Consider the following 17583-nt stretch of genomic DNA (forward strand, 5'->3'; position numbering starts at 1 on the left):
GAAAAACAAACTTTGTCGACAGTACAGTATATCGTACTGTAAGCTAGATGAATACATTGTACTGCTACTCACTGGATTACGACTCCAGTAAATGTCTGATAGACCAGATGCTTTGATTAAACCCATTCTGTGCTTTTCAAAACAGTAAAACAGACAAAATATTATTTTAAAAAGTGTTACATCCACACATTTTTTGTTTGATAATTGTATAGTATTCCTATATTAGTGGGCGTGAATGTAATGAACTGTTTGTACCTTTAGCCTGACGGAAACGGCTCATATACACTAAAAATGATGTGAAACCACCTTTACCGGCCTCTATCTCTTGGACTTGCTGATCAATTTCATACAGTTTTGGTGTTGACAGGTGCTCTTAGTGAACATGCCAGTTCAGATGAGATATTCAAAATGTAGATGTGTTATATTTACTGCTACATTACAACACGTACAGTAGGATCAGTGATGTCGCATGTACTCAGCAGCACAGTAAATTATACGTAAGGTTACTGTGCCAGGCCAGCAGCCGAGCTTTGGGACTGTCAAAACAACATCATAAAAGAGAGAAATATTACAGTTTTGTGTGGTGCTTCACCACACACCACAACTTCAATTATACACAAACAAGCTAAGAATACTCTCCAAGGCCTGCTGACAAACACCTCAGTCTTCTCTCCTCCGCTCTTGCTGTTCCCTCTCTCTTGTTTTCTTTCTCTTCCAGTAGTCTCTTTGCAGCCTACAACGGTCTCTGCAGCTGGGTGCCAGCTCCCCTCTGCACATAGGAATTATGGGTAGAACTTTCCCTAAGCACGCGCCCATGGAGCACGCGCCTCGCCTCATACTCAGCAGGGGGTGCGACTCTGGCTTGTTTTTCAGCAGTGCAGCAAGTGTCTTAAAGTTGACGTTAAGATGTCCAAACCCACGTTTGCATGAAAGAACTTATCAAGGTCAAATAGTGAAAAAATGTGCTTTCAAAATAAAATTTGGCAGCGGTCATGCTTTTATAAAAGAATGTGCACCAGTCTAGACACAGAAGAAATTTCACCAGCCTAAAAAAAAATGTACAAAAAGAGATCTTGAAACACTCAAATAAAATCAGAAACAGACACACTTTCAGGCCAAGTGGAGTACAGAACGGTCTCCAAACATCTATGTTAAATGTTTAATAATCTCCTGCAACAGAACTGCAACACTTCAGAACTGCAACATCCCCATGTGGCGAAAACTTGATGCATCATAGTACTTACTGTGAGCGATACTACACATTCCAAAATAAATGATGTTGTTTAATATAATCACGGAGTCTGGATTTCATTTTGGCCCAACCCTGCGAGAGAGAATGCCCTTTTGTCCATAGGAAACTCTAGACAGAAACATGGGACATCCAATCAGTGACCCACAGCTACCTGACCATGGGAAAGACCGTACAAGGAGGACACATTCAAGGCTCTCCAAAATATGACTCATCTCTTGTGTCTGTTATCCTGCCCGCTTTCTCCTCTTGTATCTTTATAGTCAGTCTTTGTATGGACGTCTGGCTTCACTACACTTCAGCAGTCTTCTGGAACTCTCCATTAAGTCACTACATTGAAGGCGACCAGCGGCAAAAGGCCTGAAATCCCTGTTGTGTTGCTCCCCGACCAGGAGGCTAACCCCGTCACCATCACCACCTTTGTAACACAATCCACACACTCCTGTAATCAGGACAAAACAGTCAGGCTGCCATAGAAACCAGAGGTTTGTGTCTGCACAACATTGGGCCCTCTTTTTTTCTACTCGCACTCTCTTTCGAAGGTGAGGTCAGCCATGGAGAGTGGGAGGGGAGAAAGCAGAATGCCTTCTTATTGAGGTCAGAGTGGGAGAGGAGAGAAATGCATACATGCAGCGCTGCATGCTGACAAGCAGGCTGTGCTGTGATTTCTCTCCTCTCACAGCCAAGATGATTCATTAATGAATTATGTCTCCGTCTCTCCCACTCCCTTTGCTGACAGACAGACATCATCTCCCTCCTCATGCCACCCACGAGTCGCGGCGTCCCTTCTATGGGCCGAGGTGGACGGGTGAGGAGGCTTCTCACTGCCAGCTGACCACCAGGGCCGTGTTCGTCAACAGACCACATTTAACCAGTGACGTTAATGTCAACCCTCATCTTGGCTCTACCTAAGCATACACACCACATGATACCTTACAGTCTTCAAACCACAACTTAAAATAGACGCTGGACAAAATGCTAATGGGTCTGAAGGCTGTGCGAGGCCCTTCAAGGGTGATGTAACATTAACCTCACATAGTTATTGATCACAGATACCATGAGACTTACAGCATGTCAGGGCAGTTGTCAGGTTTGTCCAAGAGTCCTCCCTCCATGACGAAGCGCAGCACTTGTTCATTGGACATGCCCTGGTAAGGCTGTTCTGCTAAAGTGGCGATCTCCCACAGCACAACACCAAATGACCTGCGGTAAGAATTGAAATAAGAATTTTATAGTATTTATTTACATTCCTGTAAAGACACAGATCATGCACACTGTACTCACTTCATCAAAGGAGTTTTGGGCCAATCAGACCTTCATTAGGTGATTCATTGAATTGTACCTGATGAAGGTCTGAGGACCAAAACATCATCAATTAAGTGAGTACAAGTAGTCTTCACTTTCCCTTTTAATACAAAGCATGTACAGTTACCTTCCATTAGTGCGAACCATCTTTCAAAGCATGCTTTTCAACTGTGGTTTTCCCACTTTTCAGGAAGCCAATGGTTTATTTTTGTTTCACAAAAAAGCTTAGGTAATCCATTACAGTGAATATAATGTCTGCTTTTATTGATTTACATTCTACGTTATGGTTTAAGTGAAGACTACATTTGTAGTCTTTGTGGGATTTTTGGTTGATTAACTAATAAAAAGAAAAATAAACACGGGTATGAACCTTTAAAGCTGCCCTAATCACTATTTTTATATTAACACTGGGTCAAATGACTATGTGTAGTGTGAGAGATGACACTTCTAGCAACGAAACCACAGAGAATCATTCGATTATCATTCGATTATGTCAGTGTTGTGTTTACACTTTGCTCCACCGCCCCAAAGTAGCCAAATAAAACCTATTAATTCAGCTTCAAGATACTTTTGATGTAAATAGTATCATTAACTTGTATTGAATTGAAATGTATTATTAACATTTTGTGTCATGCTCAGCATTTTGTGGATTTCTGTACCTAAGTGGCAACTTTAAATCCCTACGTTATCTGGAGTATAAGTAACCTGTTAACTAAAATACAATGGTCAGCGCAGGAGTAACCTGACAACATGTACTGAGCAGAGTATGTTGGAGAACGATATGAGAGAAGCAGCACACAGCAAACACATCTCCTTATGTTGTCTACATCATATTAAACCTAAAACCTGGCAGCCCTTAATTAAGAATTGAGGGTAATGTAAGCTGTGTATCAGCGTGCCGGTCACTGAATCAAAATGGACCAGCCTCAGTATAAAGTATTCACAGTACAGTGAACGTCACCTCAGTTTAACCTCAAGCTACATTGCAATTATATTGCTATGGAACCACTCATGAAGACAATTCTTATCTTGACTAAAAAAAGCACGATATTTTTTCACTCCTGCTATTTCAGAACTGGCATGAGTTCAGTTTACGTTCAGCAGTCTTTTATTACGACACTGCAGATAAGTGGCTGCAACAGTCTTGTGCTGACAGACAAAGCCACATTCACACAGCTTTTCTCGATCAACAAAATAAAAGTCACCTACTCGTGGATTCCTAAGGAGCCCATAATGGCTTGGTCTTACGCTAAACTTCACCCGCACAACATCAAAGAGGAAGATAGAGAACGCAAATGTGGAGGTGGGTTTGTGCTGGCACTGCAACCCATCATTTGAGAACATCTGGAGCAGTTTAAGCCCACTCTTATGGACTGACCCGTGGGACATTTTGAGTTGGGAAACAAAAAATTGCAAGGGAGCTAGTAAACACTTGTATTTTTGTAAAACAATATTGCTCCAGATAGAAAAATGTGGCAGGACTGTAAACTGAGAGTTCTCTGCAAGCTGGAATAAAAAAGGTGTCAGTAAAAGAATACAGATGTATCTTGTTCCACACTCATCTGGAGCCAGCTGGAAACCAAAAGATTGCGATGGTTTTGCTAGCTGTCACAGCAGCCACAGAGAGGATTGAGGGCAGGAAATGCATGTTCAAACGCTTAAGTGAAGTGTGTGTGTATATATATACACACATATACATATACATACACATACACATACATACATTTTATAGTTTTGACACCACAGCATGAAATATTTTAGTGATTCCACAGTCATTTGTAGACATTTCTGGAATACTCTGCAAGCCCCCTGGATTAGGGCAGGTTTATGCATGCACAATGCAGGCTTGTGAGTGTATGTAAGAGAGTAAGAGAGTTCTCATACCAAACATCAGACATTGTAGTGAACACGCCATCTTTCAGCGACTCTGGAGACATCCAGCGGACAGGCAGCAGGCCCTTCCCTCCTTTTCGGTAGTAATCCGTCTCATAAATATCTCTGGTCATGCCAAAATCTGAAGAAAAAAAATTAAAACATTGGTAAAGCCACTAAATATCACTCATTCTGTGTGAGAGAGGGAGCTCCTGAGAGCTCATCCATTCCCTCACCTCCTCCCTCTCTCCCTCCCTCCCTCCGTCCATCAACATTAAGACTCCACTGCCTCAGGCACTCAGAGAAATACAAGCATTTATTTTCGAGGCCAGTTCAGCATTGAGCAACCAGGGCAGGCTGAAGGCATAGTATTAACTTGACTTACCTCCAATCTTCACAGTGAAGTCCTCCGCTACCATGCAGTTCCTGGCAGCCAGATCTCTGTGGACAAATTTGTTGGCATTTAGGTACGACATGCCGTCTGCAATTTCCCCAGCCATCTGGATCATCTTTTTGAGCGGGGGTAGGACCTGGCTGGTGGAGTTCTGGGGATGAGGCGAGAGAGTGAGGAGTGAAACAACACTGTACAGTCAGCCACAACACTGGACAGTGGTTACAGCTCAGCATTATAAAGTGAGGGATGGATGCTGTGTAAGGAAATGTGCACGTGGGTGTCGGAGAAAAAGGGGGACAGGTTGTGTGTATGTGACAATTCATACCATCGCCTATTTAAGTAAGAGCTCTGACATTGAGCTGAAATGTGTGTGTGTGTGTGTGTGTGTGTGTGCGAGGAAAAGCTGCTTACTTCTTTGCGCATAGAGCGCAGGTGGCTCTTGAGATCTCCACGGGTCATCAGCTCCATAATCACCAAGGTTGGCTGTCCCTGAGAGACTACACCCAGCAGCCGCACCTACACCAATCACAATACAGCACAGGTCAGGTATGATGGGCCCAAAGTCCCAAATCCATTCTACATTTGAATATGTAGTGTATTAATACGGGAAAAGATAAAGTATACTTCAGTAATCATACTAAAAATACTTCATTTTTGAGTGTGTTGTTGATGGACAAGATTCTCTCGCAATGCAATGCACAAAAGAAATGCAGGAGATGATCACAGCTGGGATATATTTAACTACAGATGGTGGTGAAAAAGCTCCAGGATTACCTCATAAAATAAATGAGATTACTACTACAATTTTTCAAACAACATTTATTGGAAGTGGGTGTAAAGTGAGTTTTGATGGTATCGTATAATTTCCTGTTAGTATAAAATGTTTGATTTGTTGTATACTAACTGCAAAAGAAACAAATAAAAAGTGTTGGTAAATAGTAAAAGATGACTTAAAATGTCTTCAGCTGCACTCTAGCTTGCGAGCAAACATTGTTCAACTGTTCATGTTTCATATCTTATATTCATGTTGAAAAAAAACTGTTTCTCTTTAACTTGCTTTGAAGAAAGTAAAAAAATCTATTTACTCATACAAATTGAAATTAATAATGGAGTGTTTGGCTTTTTAGCAGCCAGACTTAATAAAAAGGTTGTAACAGCAGCTTTCCTCAGGAAAATCATTAAAACATCCGTTTAACGTAGTTAATGAGGCTGTGATCACGCTGATGAGAGAATCTACACAATCTCCAGGAGGCTAAACCCTGCCTCAGGCTGTAGCTGCATGAGTAAAGTAAAGCACAGTGTACTCAGTGCTTGTGACCTGCTGACACCTTTTCCTCTGCATCCATGCAGATTAATTAGGAAAAGATAATCAAGAGCACTTTCTTGAAATTGGGTTCAATAAAACGATGTGTTGGGTTTTTTTTTTCTCGCTCAGCTCAGGCCGTGTCGCTCTTACCACATGGTGACAGTTGAATTCCTTCATGACAGAGGCTTCATTCAAAAACTCAATGCGCTCCCTCATGCTGGCCGACTCATTGACCGTCTTGATGGCCACGCGTGTCTCCGGTTCGTCCTTGACCACTCCCTTGGCGAGGCCTTCGTACACCATGCCGAAGGAGCCCTGGCCCAGCTCCTTGTGCATTGTGATCTTCTCTCTGGCCACCTCCCACTCATCTGGGACGTACACTGGCACAACATAGCAGACGGCGGGTCAAAAACATGCACGCACAGCAAAACTTAACAGTGAAAAAATGTACAAGATATTGCACATCCTTACTTTCTGCAGCACTGAAGTACTCAGGGTTGACAGACGCATAAAGGACTCCATTCCCCAATCTGTCGCTATTCCTATTAACACAAAGACAGCTACGTTAGTCAGCAGGCAGCTCTGACTGTGGGTGTGACATGTAATTCTCTTTCAGAACTCTTTATCACAGGGGAATGTAAATGAAAACAACACCTGTGAACTCTAATTGACATTACACTAGTCATTAGGTTTCATGAGCATAGCGAGGTAGAACAACAATATCAGGAGACTTTGCCCGGCAATGTGGAAAGCAAGTCCATGAAGATACTTGCCTCTTTTTGTTCACAAAGAAGACGATCGTGGTGAGGCCGGCAATGAAAAGTGTCACTATAATGGGAATTATGATGACCAAGTAGAACGTAACAACATCGTCTCCTGCCAGACAGAACAGAAGAAAAAAAATGGATCAGCACTGACTAAAGGTGTCATTTCTTATCTACTTTAAAAGTCACGTTTTTGTTCTATAAACAGTATTTAATGTGCGAGACATGTAGTTTTACGTTTGGGTGGAGGCACGTAGAAGAACACGCTCTCGGTCCAGGAGCCGTTTCCTGCTAGTGAAGTAGCGCGCACGCGAGCAGAGTAATTCCCTGAGCCCAGGTTGGTCAGCCGGGCTCCTTGGTGCTCGCGGTACTGCTGCCGTGACACGCACTCATGTTTCTCAGGCTAAAATGAAGAAGAAAAAAACACATGGTGGTTACTGTGAACGATCAGGTTGGTAAACCTGAGTATTGTGCATTCTGTTTAAAAATGTATGTTCGGCCATTATGGGGACTTGCGCCACTCAAAAATGTGTCTTGACTGCTGTTACTTCACTTGGATGTTTGACTGTGCACTGTGCAGAATGAATGATGTATGTGCAGAGTTTGACACTAGAATCTGCTGAAGGTGGAAAGATTTGTGCAGGGATCATTTAGATATGTCTTTAAACATGTCTGAGGGGATCTTCAGTTATACCCAGCCTGGCTCACCTCTGTCCCCAGACGGAACTTGATCTCATACATCAGGATGAGACCGTTGGGCATGACGGGCTCTGGCCAGTGCAGCATCACACAACCCTCAACCTTGTCACTCCTCTCATAGATCACCTTTTCAGGGATGTCATCTGCTTTGACTGGGAAACACACACACACAACAAGCTTGTGTCTACAATGCACTGTAAGATCAGGTGTTACAGCCCACTGTGTCATATTTCTATCATAGGTTGTATCCAGGGTCACTTCCTTACCTGCCGGTTTGGTCCTGGAGAAGACGAAGGCTCCAGCGCTGCAGCGCCCAACCTCCTTGTTACATGCATGGATGTCAATGCGGTAGACAGTGAAGGGTTGCAGGTTGGGGATCTCTAAATATTCTGCGTGGCTCTTGTCCTCTGAGAAGGGGTACTCCCTGATGGGAGGAATGCCATCTGTACTGTTATCCCCTAGACCAAGGGTGGTGTTCCCCCTGCCAACACCGTCATGGAGCAGTGTGTTGTTCGCCAAACCAAAAACATCTCTACGTCGACGATCTGGAGGTCTGAAATACAGAGGATGAAACAGCTGTAAGAAAATTGATTCAAGTATAATTACTGCTGTTATTATAATAAAAGACAGAAGGGATATAGTTTGTTCTGGAAATCCTTTCATTACAAATAATTGTATATTTATAACTCCCAAAAGAAAAAGCTGAAGCTTCTTGTTGAACCGGGTAGAGTAAGTGCGAATTTGTATGTGTGCATGTGTCCACCATGTGTACGGATGCTGCATAACACTCCCTGTGGAGCTGTGTCGAAGGATGAGATCTGACAGATCATAGCGAGGTGGACACACAGAGAAAGAGACAAAGACACATAGAGATTGTTCCACTGTCAGAAAAAAAAAGCTGACGAGACAGAAAATATGGCTTATATCTTTGTGACATTCTGAACCCAAAAAAGGTTTCTGCACCCAAACTAAGGGCATTGCAGTGAATGGACATGTGGTCTCATAGTGCAGATGATAAGCCGTGGAGCCGCCTGGAGCTGGACATGCAGGGGCTGACAGCTGTGACTGTAGCTGCAGCAGAGGCACAACAGACGCCAGAGGGCACCTAGCCTACAGTAGTTTCCTATGAAACCTACAGGGTAGTCAGCTGAGACAGACGGACGAAGGAAAGGGTTGAGTTGGAAAATGAAAGCTGTATCGACAGCAGGTGACACCTTTACAGCGCTCTCGCAAGGTGATAAATGTTCAGGGGCTGTTTGGAAATGTAATGAGGACAGCGTGAACAGGTGGCTAGGTTTTGTATCACAGCATGTGAAACAGCTCAGACATGATTCAAAAGGTATACTGGGAATTAAGACTGCAACCAACAATTATTTTAAGTATTCATCAATCTGACGATTTGTCCTCAATTAATTGATTCATTATTTAGTCCATCTAATGTGAATAATCACGATTTCCTTCAACCAAGGTGATGTCTAAAAGGTGCTTGTATTGTCCGACCAACATTCCAGAACTCCCAAAATATTCAATTTACTATCAAACCAGACAAAGAAAAGCTTCAAATCAGCACAATTAGGAAGCTTAAAGATGAGATTGTTTTACATTTTTGCTTTAAAAAAATAGCTTAAAGTAATAATTTGCTTATTAAAATAGCTGCTGAATATTTTTCTGTTGACAAATCGTTTCAGCTCTACCACAAGTAATAAAGTGAGGGAGTAAACTCAGAGACCTAACTGAGAAAAAGCTACAGTCAAGCATCTTTTGTGTCTGAGCAGACATACACCTACACAAGGAGTGTACAGACACAGACAGACCCGTGGGAAAGACCAGTCGCACTGACATGTCAACATTCCTCTCTGACAGTTAGAACTGTTGCAGTACAATCCAAAGTCCAGCACTCAAAAAACTGCTAAAAATACATAACAAATATATGAAAACTCACAAGAGAGTTCTGGATTGAGAGATGCAGATTTGCACAAGTAAATCTTAAACTATTCTGTAACAGAAGTGATTGAACAAGAGGCAGAAAGACGGATAGACCACACTGAGAGGCCAGAGGAAAGACAACTTGAGGGATCCAATTTCTGAATGCGCAATGAGAGTGACAAGTTAAGCAGGTCAGTCTTAACACTGTGAGAAGGCTCCTCAGCTGACTGAAGCATGACCTTATAACTAGTGAGTTACTACAGTTAGTGTCCTGACGTCACCTCACCCGCAAAAAAAGATTTACCTTTACGCAAGCAATGGAATCCAGAGAGTAAAGTCTTGACTACACATCAAGCCTGTAGCGTGTAAGGCTCATACTGCAGGCTGAACATCTCTGCACAAAAGAAGAGGTAACTTCCAGGCAGTCCTTATCAATTTATCTTTTATGTATTCATCATTAGTCTCAACAGGGAGTAATTACAGTAAATAAATGCTCCAGTCAGCTTTTGGATCGTACCACAAGGTCTCCTAAACAGACACTGGCAGCCATCCTCTTTGTGCAGCAATCCTCCCTCTCCTCCACTGAATAAGTCTGCCTTCCTTTACTTGCTGTTTGTCTAGCGCTGATGGGGCTCTTCCCTAATTCATTTAAATTCCAGATGGATTCACTGTACATTTCCTGGCAGCTGTCCCACTCCAGAAAGAAAAAAGAGAGAGAGAGAAAAAACACAAGTCCCTGACAAAGAGAGTGTGCAAGGGGAGGAGGAGAGTGGAGTGCCGGGTGGAGGGGGACAGAATGGAAAACATTTCCTCTTCTTTCTGTTTCTGTTTTCACCCACCCTCTTTCCCCTCACCCTGGGTCTAAACCCTGAACCTTTGAAAAAAAACTCCCCGATTTTCTAGCCCTTTCCCTGGAGTGGTTTGGTATAATGCTGGCTCTGTTACAGTGGAGAGTCTGTGCATACACAGCTTGAACCCTTCCCTGCAGGCCTGGGACCTGCCATCCGTTTGTTTCCTAGACAGCTATACTATAACAAATCAACACAGCCAGAGAGAGAAGGAAGGGGAGGGGAGGGGGAGGCATATATGAGTTCAATTACAACGAAAAGCTGTTTTATTATTCTTCCTCCAAACACATCGATCCAATTCCGCAAGAGCGTTGCGAAGGAAAAGAGAAGGGCACCGTAACGCTGTTTGAATGAATGAACTTTGGAGGCTCAGTGGCATCGTTTAAAGCTACAGTATGGATTTATAAGATACCTGCTGAGTGTTCTTGCTGGGAAGCAACAAGTTTATCAAAGGTCTCTGTATTTTACCGTGATGGATGTTGGAGATGCAGTGTTACGGCACCAATTCACAAACGCATAGGTTGTTTGTGACTGTCTATATGAGAACAAAAGGGAGTGTGGGAGGAGAGCAGAGTGAGAGTCCTTGAAAACAGCGAAACATCCTTAGCCACGAGCTAAGCTAAATGATAACACAACACAGATGTCAGTCCCTATTGTGGGGAACAAAAGCATAAGCAGCCACGGGTGTGCAGCCAAACTAGGCCCTTTAGACTCCTTAATCACATCTCTCTCCTGGGTTTGTTTGTGTTGCCTAAATTGCTACCTCCTTGGTCCTAACATCCCCCCCCCCCCCCCCCCCCATGCCACCGTTGCCATGGCAACATAAAGCCACAAGAGCCCTAAGAAGGCTTTGGATCCTACTCAGCATGCCTCCTCATCTGCACCGCCTGACAAAAGGGCCGAGCCCAGCGGGCCGGCTCAGCACCCGTCAGGTCCAGCTACGCCCCCATGCTCGGATCCTGTCAGCGCCACTGAGGAGCCGTAACGCCCGGGCCGCCACCTCATTCCTCATTTTGACCCGTCAAGGCAAACAAATTCAGCTCTTTGATCGCCGTCTCCACAGAATGAAAGGAGGCCCCAGAGCAGTAGCTGGAAACAGTTTTAGTCGTCACTATATCTGTGGCTTACTTTACCTCGGCAGAAAGATGGCATTGTGAAGGAAGTTCTCGAAGATTTTTAAAAAGACCCGGTCATCCTTCTCCCTGTCTTTCTCCTCAGGCGTCTTCTGGCAAGCACAGCATTGGCCCTTCTCTGCCCCTGCCAGGTCTGACTTGGTGTTGTCCTCCATGTCCGTGAAGCCTGTGGCTGGGATACGGATCGGGATCTTCAGCTCTGTTTTAGGAGAAAACAAGAGTGTTTAGCAATAGGAAATCCATCTGCATTATCAGAGCAGCTGCTGATATTTTTTGATATATTCTGATTTATGTGTCAAAATTAAAGGAATAGTTTAACATTTTAGGAAATACACATTCAGTTATTTGCTGAGAGTAAGATGAGAATATTCATCTTCGAATATCACTCTCATGTCTGGACATAAAGATGAAGCTACAGCCAGGAGATAGTTAGCTTATCTCACTAATTAACATTCTATGTTGTTCTTTTCATGTGTACAAAAATCTAAGGGTAAAATAAACAACGTTTCCCTTTCTTTCTAGTCTTTATGCTAAACTAAGCTAACTAGCTGCTGGCTATAGCTGCATATTTAACATACAGACATTAGAGTGATATCAATCCTCTCAATTAACCCTTGGCAAGAAAGAAATTAAATGTATTTCCCAAAAAGTTGTGGTTATAGTAACAGTAAGATAAAAAGATGTTTATTGTTTTATAGAATGAGTATTGCTTACCTTTGGAGCAGTAGTTATGTTGGTAGAGCTCCCTGTCCTCAGGCTGCTGCTGCCAGCGGACCAGGTAGTACGTGAGATTGCCGTTGGGAAAGGCTGGAGGTGACCACTTCACCATTAGCCTGGTTGAGGAGTTGGCATATGCACGGGCGTCTTTGGGCATAGACGGCACTGCAATAGGGCCAAAGACAGCATGCAACATTAACATGTTTTACAGTAATTACTGAGAAGGTTGCATTTGAATCACAAATAATTTACAAACAGCATTAGATATAATCAACAACTACAGTTTTGGTGCCAACAGGCTGATGGTCAGACTTACGCGATGAGCGTGTGCGAATGTAGATGATATCACTTTTTGCGCCAGTAATGTGTTTGTCCTCCACCTGCAGGGTAATGGCCTTTACAAAAATAGCATACTGGGTCCAGGGCTTGAGTTGTTGAAGACTGACTTTAGGGTCATCGTTTTTATCCTGAGGGAAGTCCACATCCACCATGTGCCAGCTGTTTGAGCCACAGCCATCCTGCCCGTCAAAGCCTGTGATGTTCTTGAACAGGCTGGCAAAGACACAAAACATAGTTTTACTTAAAAACGACATGTTCCCAATTTCCAAAAAATAACATCTACTATCAAAATTGATTGTTGGTATGAAAATAAAACACATTCTAGGTCACGTTTGAAGATATGATTAATCTTTGCGAATGGTTTTGCATATTTCCTCCAACAATTGTTCAAAGTATACTATACATTTTCTTATTGCTTACCTACCTTAAAGGCAGCCACTTGTTTTGCTTTGTACAAGTTCAATTCGAACATCTGACAGTTAATCAAACCCAGAAGTCACACAAACAGCAGACATGGATGTGAATATGATGATGTAAATTTGGTTCAGCTTGTTTTGCAACAGAGGAATTCTTCTGCTGGTCATCCGTAACCAGACAGATATGATCATTTAGGATTTACTTTTACATAGAATAGCTCTGATTTTAAGGGGAATCCTGTGTTAAAAGATTATGTTCTGACTTGAATGGCCGAAATAGAATATGTTGTTGTAAAAAAAAAAAAAAAAAGACACTTCATCCATACCCACTCTGCCTCACTGTAGCATTTATTTTAAATGATAAGGTGTTATAAAGATAACGAGTTGTTTGTGTCCTGAGTACTCACGACTCCTTGTAGTAGACTATGAAGCTGATCAGGTCTCTGTAGTCCGACGGCCGGTAGCGCTCCCATGCCAGCTTGATCGTGTGGCTTAATGTGATGTTGGACTTGAACTTCAAGATATGACTTTCACCTGTTGCGACAGAGCAGGACGCGCAATGAGACACATACAATATTAAGACAATCTATCATTACTTTTTTAATGTCCCTACACACCGGATGACTGCAAATCACTCACAACAAAAAGGTCGACCAATGTGTCGAAGTCAATGTGAATGTACTCACAGCTGGCCCGTTCGCCGTTGTTACGGAAATCTCCCTCCTCTGGCTTCACAGCAATGCCTGTCTTCTCCCACATCTTGTGAATCTCAGACATGCAGAGTTTGGGGTTCAGACGGAAGAAGAGACGTCCATTGCCAATAGTCAGGTTGTGTTGAGTCCAGTTCCACAGGTACTGCAGGTGCTGGTTGTCGATAACGGAGAACGAATACATGCTGATAATGGAAGGAGATCAAGAGAAGGTTACAGCCAGCCCATATTGATCAACAAAGAAAATCTGTGTAAGTGAATGTGTTTCATGGAAGCTGAAGTTGTCAGAAATGTGGTTTAGCTTTTTCTTTGCCACCTTGTGGCAGCGTTAAGCACTTGAATAGGTGAACGCCACATGAGGTCAGGTTTGTGTGTCTGTTTGACAGCCTGGGTTCATACAGAGGAGGACAGAAACACAGTAATGCTAACACGCTGAGCTAAAGTTAGTCAGTAACGCAGCTGAACACCTCCAGAGCGAAAGGAATGTCTGCCATCCTCAACAACATTCCTCTGAGTGAAACTTTACCCTGGGAGAAACGACAACAAGAAGGGCGACAGGATTTCCCATGACCCCTTTGGCCATAACCAATAAAAGCCTTCCCTCATATCTAAAGCTGTTGCTGATATCACAGTTTAATGGACCTGAGCCTATCCATGTAGCTTTGTAACCACACTCATTTATCTGGCCTGTCTGCATGACACATTTTTTAAATGATTCTACAATATACTAGACAATGTTATATGTGCATTAATGTACATCCACCATCCAGGGAAGACACTCGTTCAACAGGAAGTCACTTCAATGATACGTTGGTGGCAACCTCCCTGCTGGGCTGCGGGGCCGCTCATGTCCTCTAATTCCCCCAGTCACCGCAGACAAGCATGCACACATTCACAGACAAAACAGGGCAGACAAAGAGCGCAGACATACTTGTCGATGAGTTGCTGCCCATTGATGTAACGCAGGCTCTTGAGGAAGGACAGCGAGCCAAGTGCGTGGGAGTGACGAATCTTCACATAGCCCGTCACTTTCTGAATCAATCCCAAGAAGCTCTCCAGCTCAGACGCTATGTTATCTGGGGACAGGGGATGAACACACACAGACACAGAGACAAAGCAGAAGATGAAAACATTTCCACAGGGATCTCAGCTGCGGCTACTATGCCACCCATACTAGCTCTTAACCGAAATATCCTAATGAACACTACTTTAAGTTGTATACGTGTTATCATATGTAAAGATTAGATTGTGAGCCGCCCTGTCAACTGAGCAAATACACAGCATGATAGCATAATGTGATAATTGGGTTAGAGTGCAGGAAGCAGATGTAATGTTGATTTTGTGGCCCTCACTGTGAATCCCAGCAGCTTAGACCACCAGGCCTTTAACATTATCTGTCTCTGTAATCATAACATTTGCTGGGCAGTCAAGTGAATCAAAGTGTAGTAAAGTCAGTATAATGGAGTCAGTGAAGGATTTATATAGCGTACTGTACGACAGATTGACACCAAATTAAATATTTAATGTGATGTTAGCTAGTGTAGCGTAGCATAGTCTACTACACTCAGTTACACTGCAACATTACAGAATATGTGGCGTTAAAAGCACTGTGCTTCTGTGTAGCTGCACTCACTTCCACTGCGGATGTTGATGTTCAGGTTGCCTTCGATGACGGTGCAGTCCTTCAGGGACTGGGCAGCATCCACAGAGTCGATGACAGGCGATGTGCAGGGTTTATCACACGGGCCATTGCAGGCATTGCATAACATACTGTTGACAGCAGAAGCACAGGGAAGGAGAGAAAGAGAAGAAAGAGACATGGGAAAAAAAGCAAGACGTGTCAGAGAATGAACAAAATCTTATATGAACTTTTCTACCTCACCCTGAAACGGTCCACTCCCTGTCTCCTAAGCATTCCAAATGATTCAGGCAACTAATTTCACTCCATGATACAAGGTCACCTCTCACACGGAGAGTTTCATCTTTTATGGGCCCTCATCTGAACTTTGTGAGAGTGACTCACTGTATAGACCTCAGAGATAAAACGGCAGCGATATGGCCAAAAAATACAGCAGCAGAGAGTCGGCATGGAAAGTTTGGGAATTGACGAGACAAAACAGGGAGGAAAGTTGCATACAGAGAAGTTTTGTTGTTTAAGGTGAATGTCAAACAAAGAAAATGTCAAGTGGATATTTAAAGTGGACTCTCCTTAAAACCTTTAAGTATTAATCTGTCAAATCTACTAGTGGGGAGTGTAGAAAACAAGGCACTATGTTGAGCACCTTTCACTCTTTCTAAACAGTCTGGGAAGTCTAAACTTGAATCATTAATAGTCCGACATGCTCTTAACCTTTAGCACTTCTAGCTTTGAGTCCTACTTTAAGAAAGGAACCTGTGAAGAGCCAGGTGAAGCTTAGCTCAAGGATATTTTATGCAAATTAATTAATTATGCAAAAGTACAGTGAACACACCAGCAGCTTTAGTGTCTGTGAATAATGAAGAGAAACCACACTGCTTCACAGAAAAACTAGTGAGGAAGTAACATTAAGACCTCTGGCTCTCTCTGTGAATAAGTTATGGTTATGATCCCGTACAAATTAAAATATGGAACATTAAACAAGAATACTCAAGAATACTTGACAAATCAAACGCAAAATGTTTTAAGGAGCTCTTCCTATTTTGTTGTACATTCAGTGTGTCAACTGGCATGGCATTTCCAAATCATCAGGACCTTAACTAGAATTGAAGGGTATGTCTTTACCGATTTGTCTCATTGCGTGTGAAGCCAGAGGGGCAGTCGGGCATACACTCTCCCCCGTGGATGACAAAGCCAGTATCGCCAAGCAGGTGCACTTGGGAGCACAGGTCCATGGTGATGCAGCGCCAGCCCTCAAACTTGTAAGTGTCTGGGGGACAGTCCGGCACACAGTGACCCTCGTGGTAGTAGTGGAGGCAGCCAGAGCAGGCCATGTCGTTGTTCGGTTCAGTACAGCTGCCCAGGCACTGGCTGTGACAACACTCCCCCTGGTCTGTACAGGAAAGCTTGCAGTGTTTGGGGCATACTGGAGGAAACAGAGAAAGACGGGGGGAAGAGTCAGTTTTGATTGGGAGTAAACAGTCTGCACAGCTGGGCACTAATACAACAAAGTCAAGGATGGTAAAGCTCAGAAAGGTACAAAACTAAAGCACAGATTGTGATAAAGATGTCATGTACAAAATGTAGAATAACTTAAGAATTGATGATGATAAAGATCTGTTATTGTTATTATCAGCATGGTAACAGGCCAGAAAGGTTCAAAAGGAGTAGGGACTCAAGTGTGTGCATACACAAAACGTGTTTATATACACAGTATACAGTTGCCAGTTTATTAGGTACATGTAGTTAAAACTAATGCAGTCTTATACAATAGTCTGAACATCCTTCCAGGCTGTGAGAAAGAAGAAAAAAAAATCGACAGAATAATTATTGTGTGGGGTGATTTAAATTAAGCTTGAGCAACATGAATGATAGAAGGTCCTCACTGTTTACTGAGCATCACTGAGAAACCAAAGCCCATAACAATATGTTATCAATAACACGCAGCAGTTTCCCATTGCTTGAGACAGACATTTGACAGAGAGGGAATCATTACAGTTTGACAGATTTATAGAACAGAGTTTATAAAATGACCATTAATATATCATCCTTTAACTCTATGAGAATAAGTCTTTCAAAATCCAAACTTTAACACAGAAAGGATTAAAGTTACTCATTCAGGTAATAAGGATAACAATTAGGCCAGTGCTTGTTGGTAGATTTACAAACCACTCATGGTAATCTGCTCAGCTTTACACTTAAATTACAAATGAGATGAAAATGGCAAACGGAAGGTTTGCTTTCAATGCTGTAAACTATTTAGAAAGTA

At 42.9% G+C, this 17583-nt stretch overlaps 1 protein-coding gene across 1 annotated transcript in view; it reads right to left on the bottom strand.

The window, feature by feature from the left end:
* igf1ra (insulin-like growth factor 1a receptor) overlaps positions 1-17583 on the bottom strand; it is a 69346-nt gene that overhangs the window by 1899 nt on the left and 49864 nt on the right. The window contains exons 3-20 of the mRNA XM_079163651.1: positions 16440-16740; positions 15312-15448; positions 14610-14754; positions 13655-13863; positions 13376-13502; positions 12530-12765; positions 12211-12378; positions 11497-11695; positions 7856-8142; positions 7599-7741; positions 7128-7293; positions 6900-7002; positions 6598-6668; positions 6277-6506; positions 5232-5336; positions 4812-4971; positions 4439-4568; positions 2318-2452 (exon numbers count right to left, since the gene is read on the bottom strand). Of these exons, the coding sequence (XP_079019777.1) occupies positions 2318-2452; positions 4439-4568; positions 4812-4971; positions 5232-5336; positions 6277-6506; positions 6598-6668; positions 6900-7002; positions 7128-7293; positions 7599-7741; positions 7856-8142; positions 11497-11695; positions 12211-12378; positions 12530-12765; positions 13376-13502; positions 13655-13863; positions 14610-14754; positions 15312-15448; positions 16440-16740 (3052 nt within the window). The remainder of the gene's footprint in view (positions 1-2317; positions 2453-4438; positions 4569-4811; positions 4972-5231; positions 5337-6276; positions 6507-6597; positions 6669-6899; positions 7003-7127; positions 7294-7598; positions 7742-7855; positions 8143-11496; positions 11696-12210; positions 12379-12529; positions 12766-13375; positions 13503-13654; positions 13864-14609; positions 14755-15311; positions 15449-16439; positions 16741-17583) is intronic.

This window comes from Pholis gunnellus (genome assembly GCF_910591455.1).
Source record: "Pholis gunnellus genome assembly, chromosome: 7".
NCBI lineage: Eukaryota > Metazoa > Chordata > Actinopteri > Perciformes > Pholidae > Pholis > Pholis gunnellus.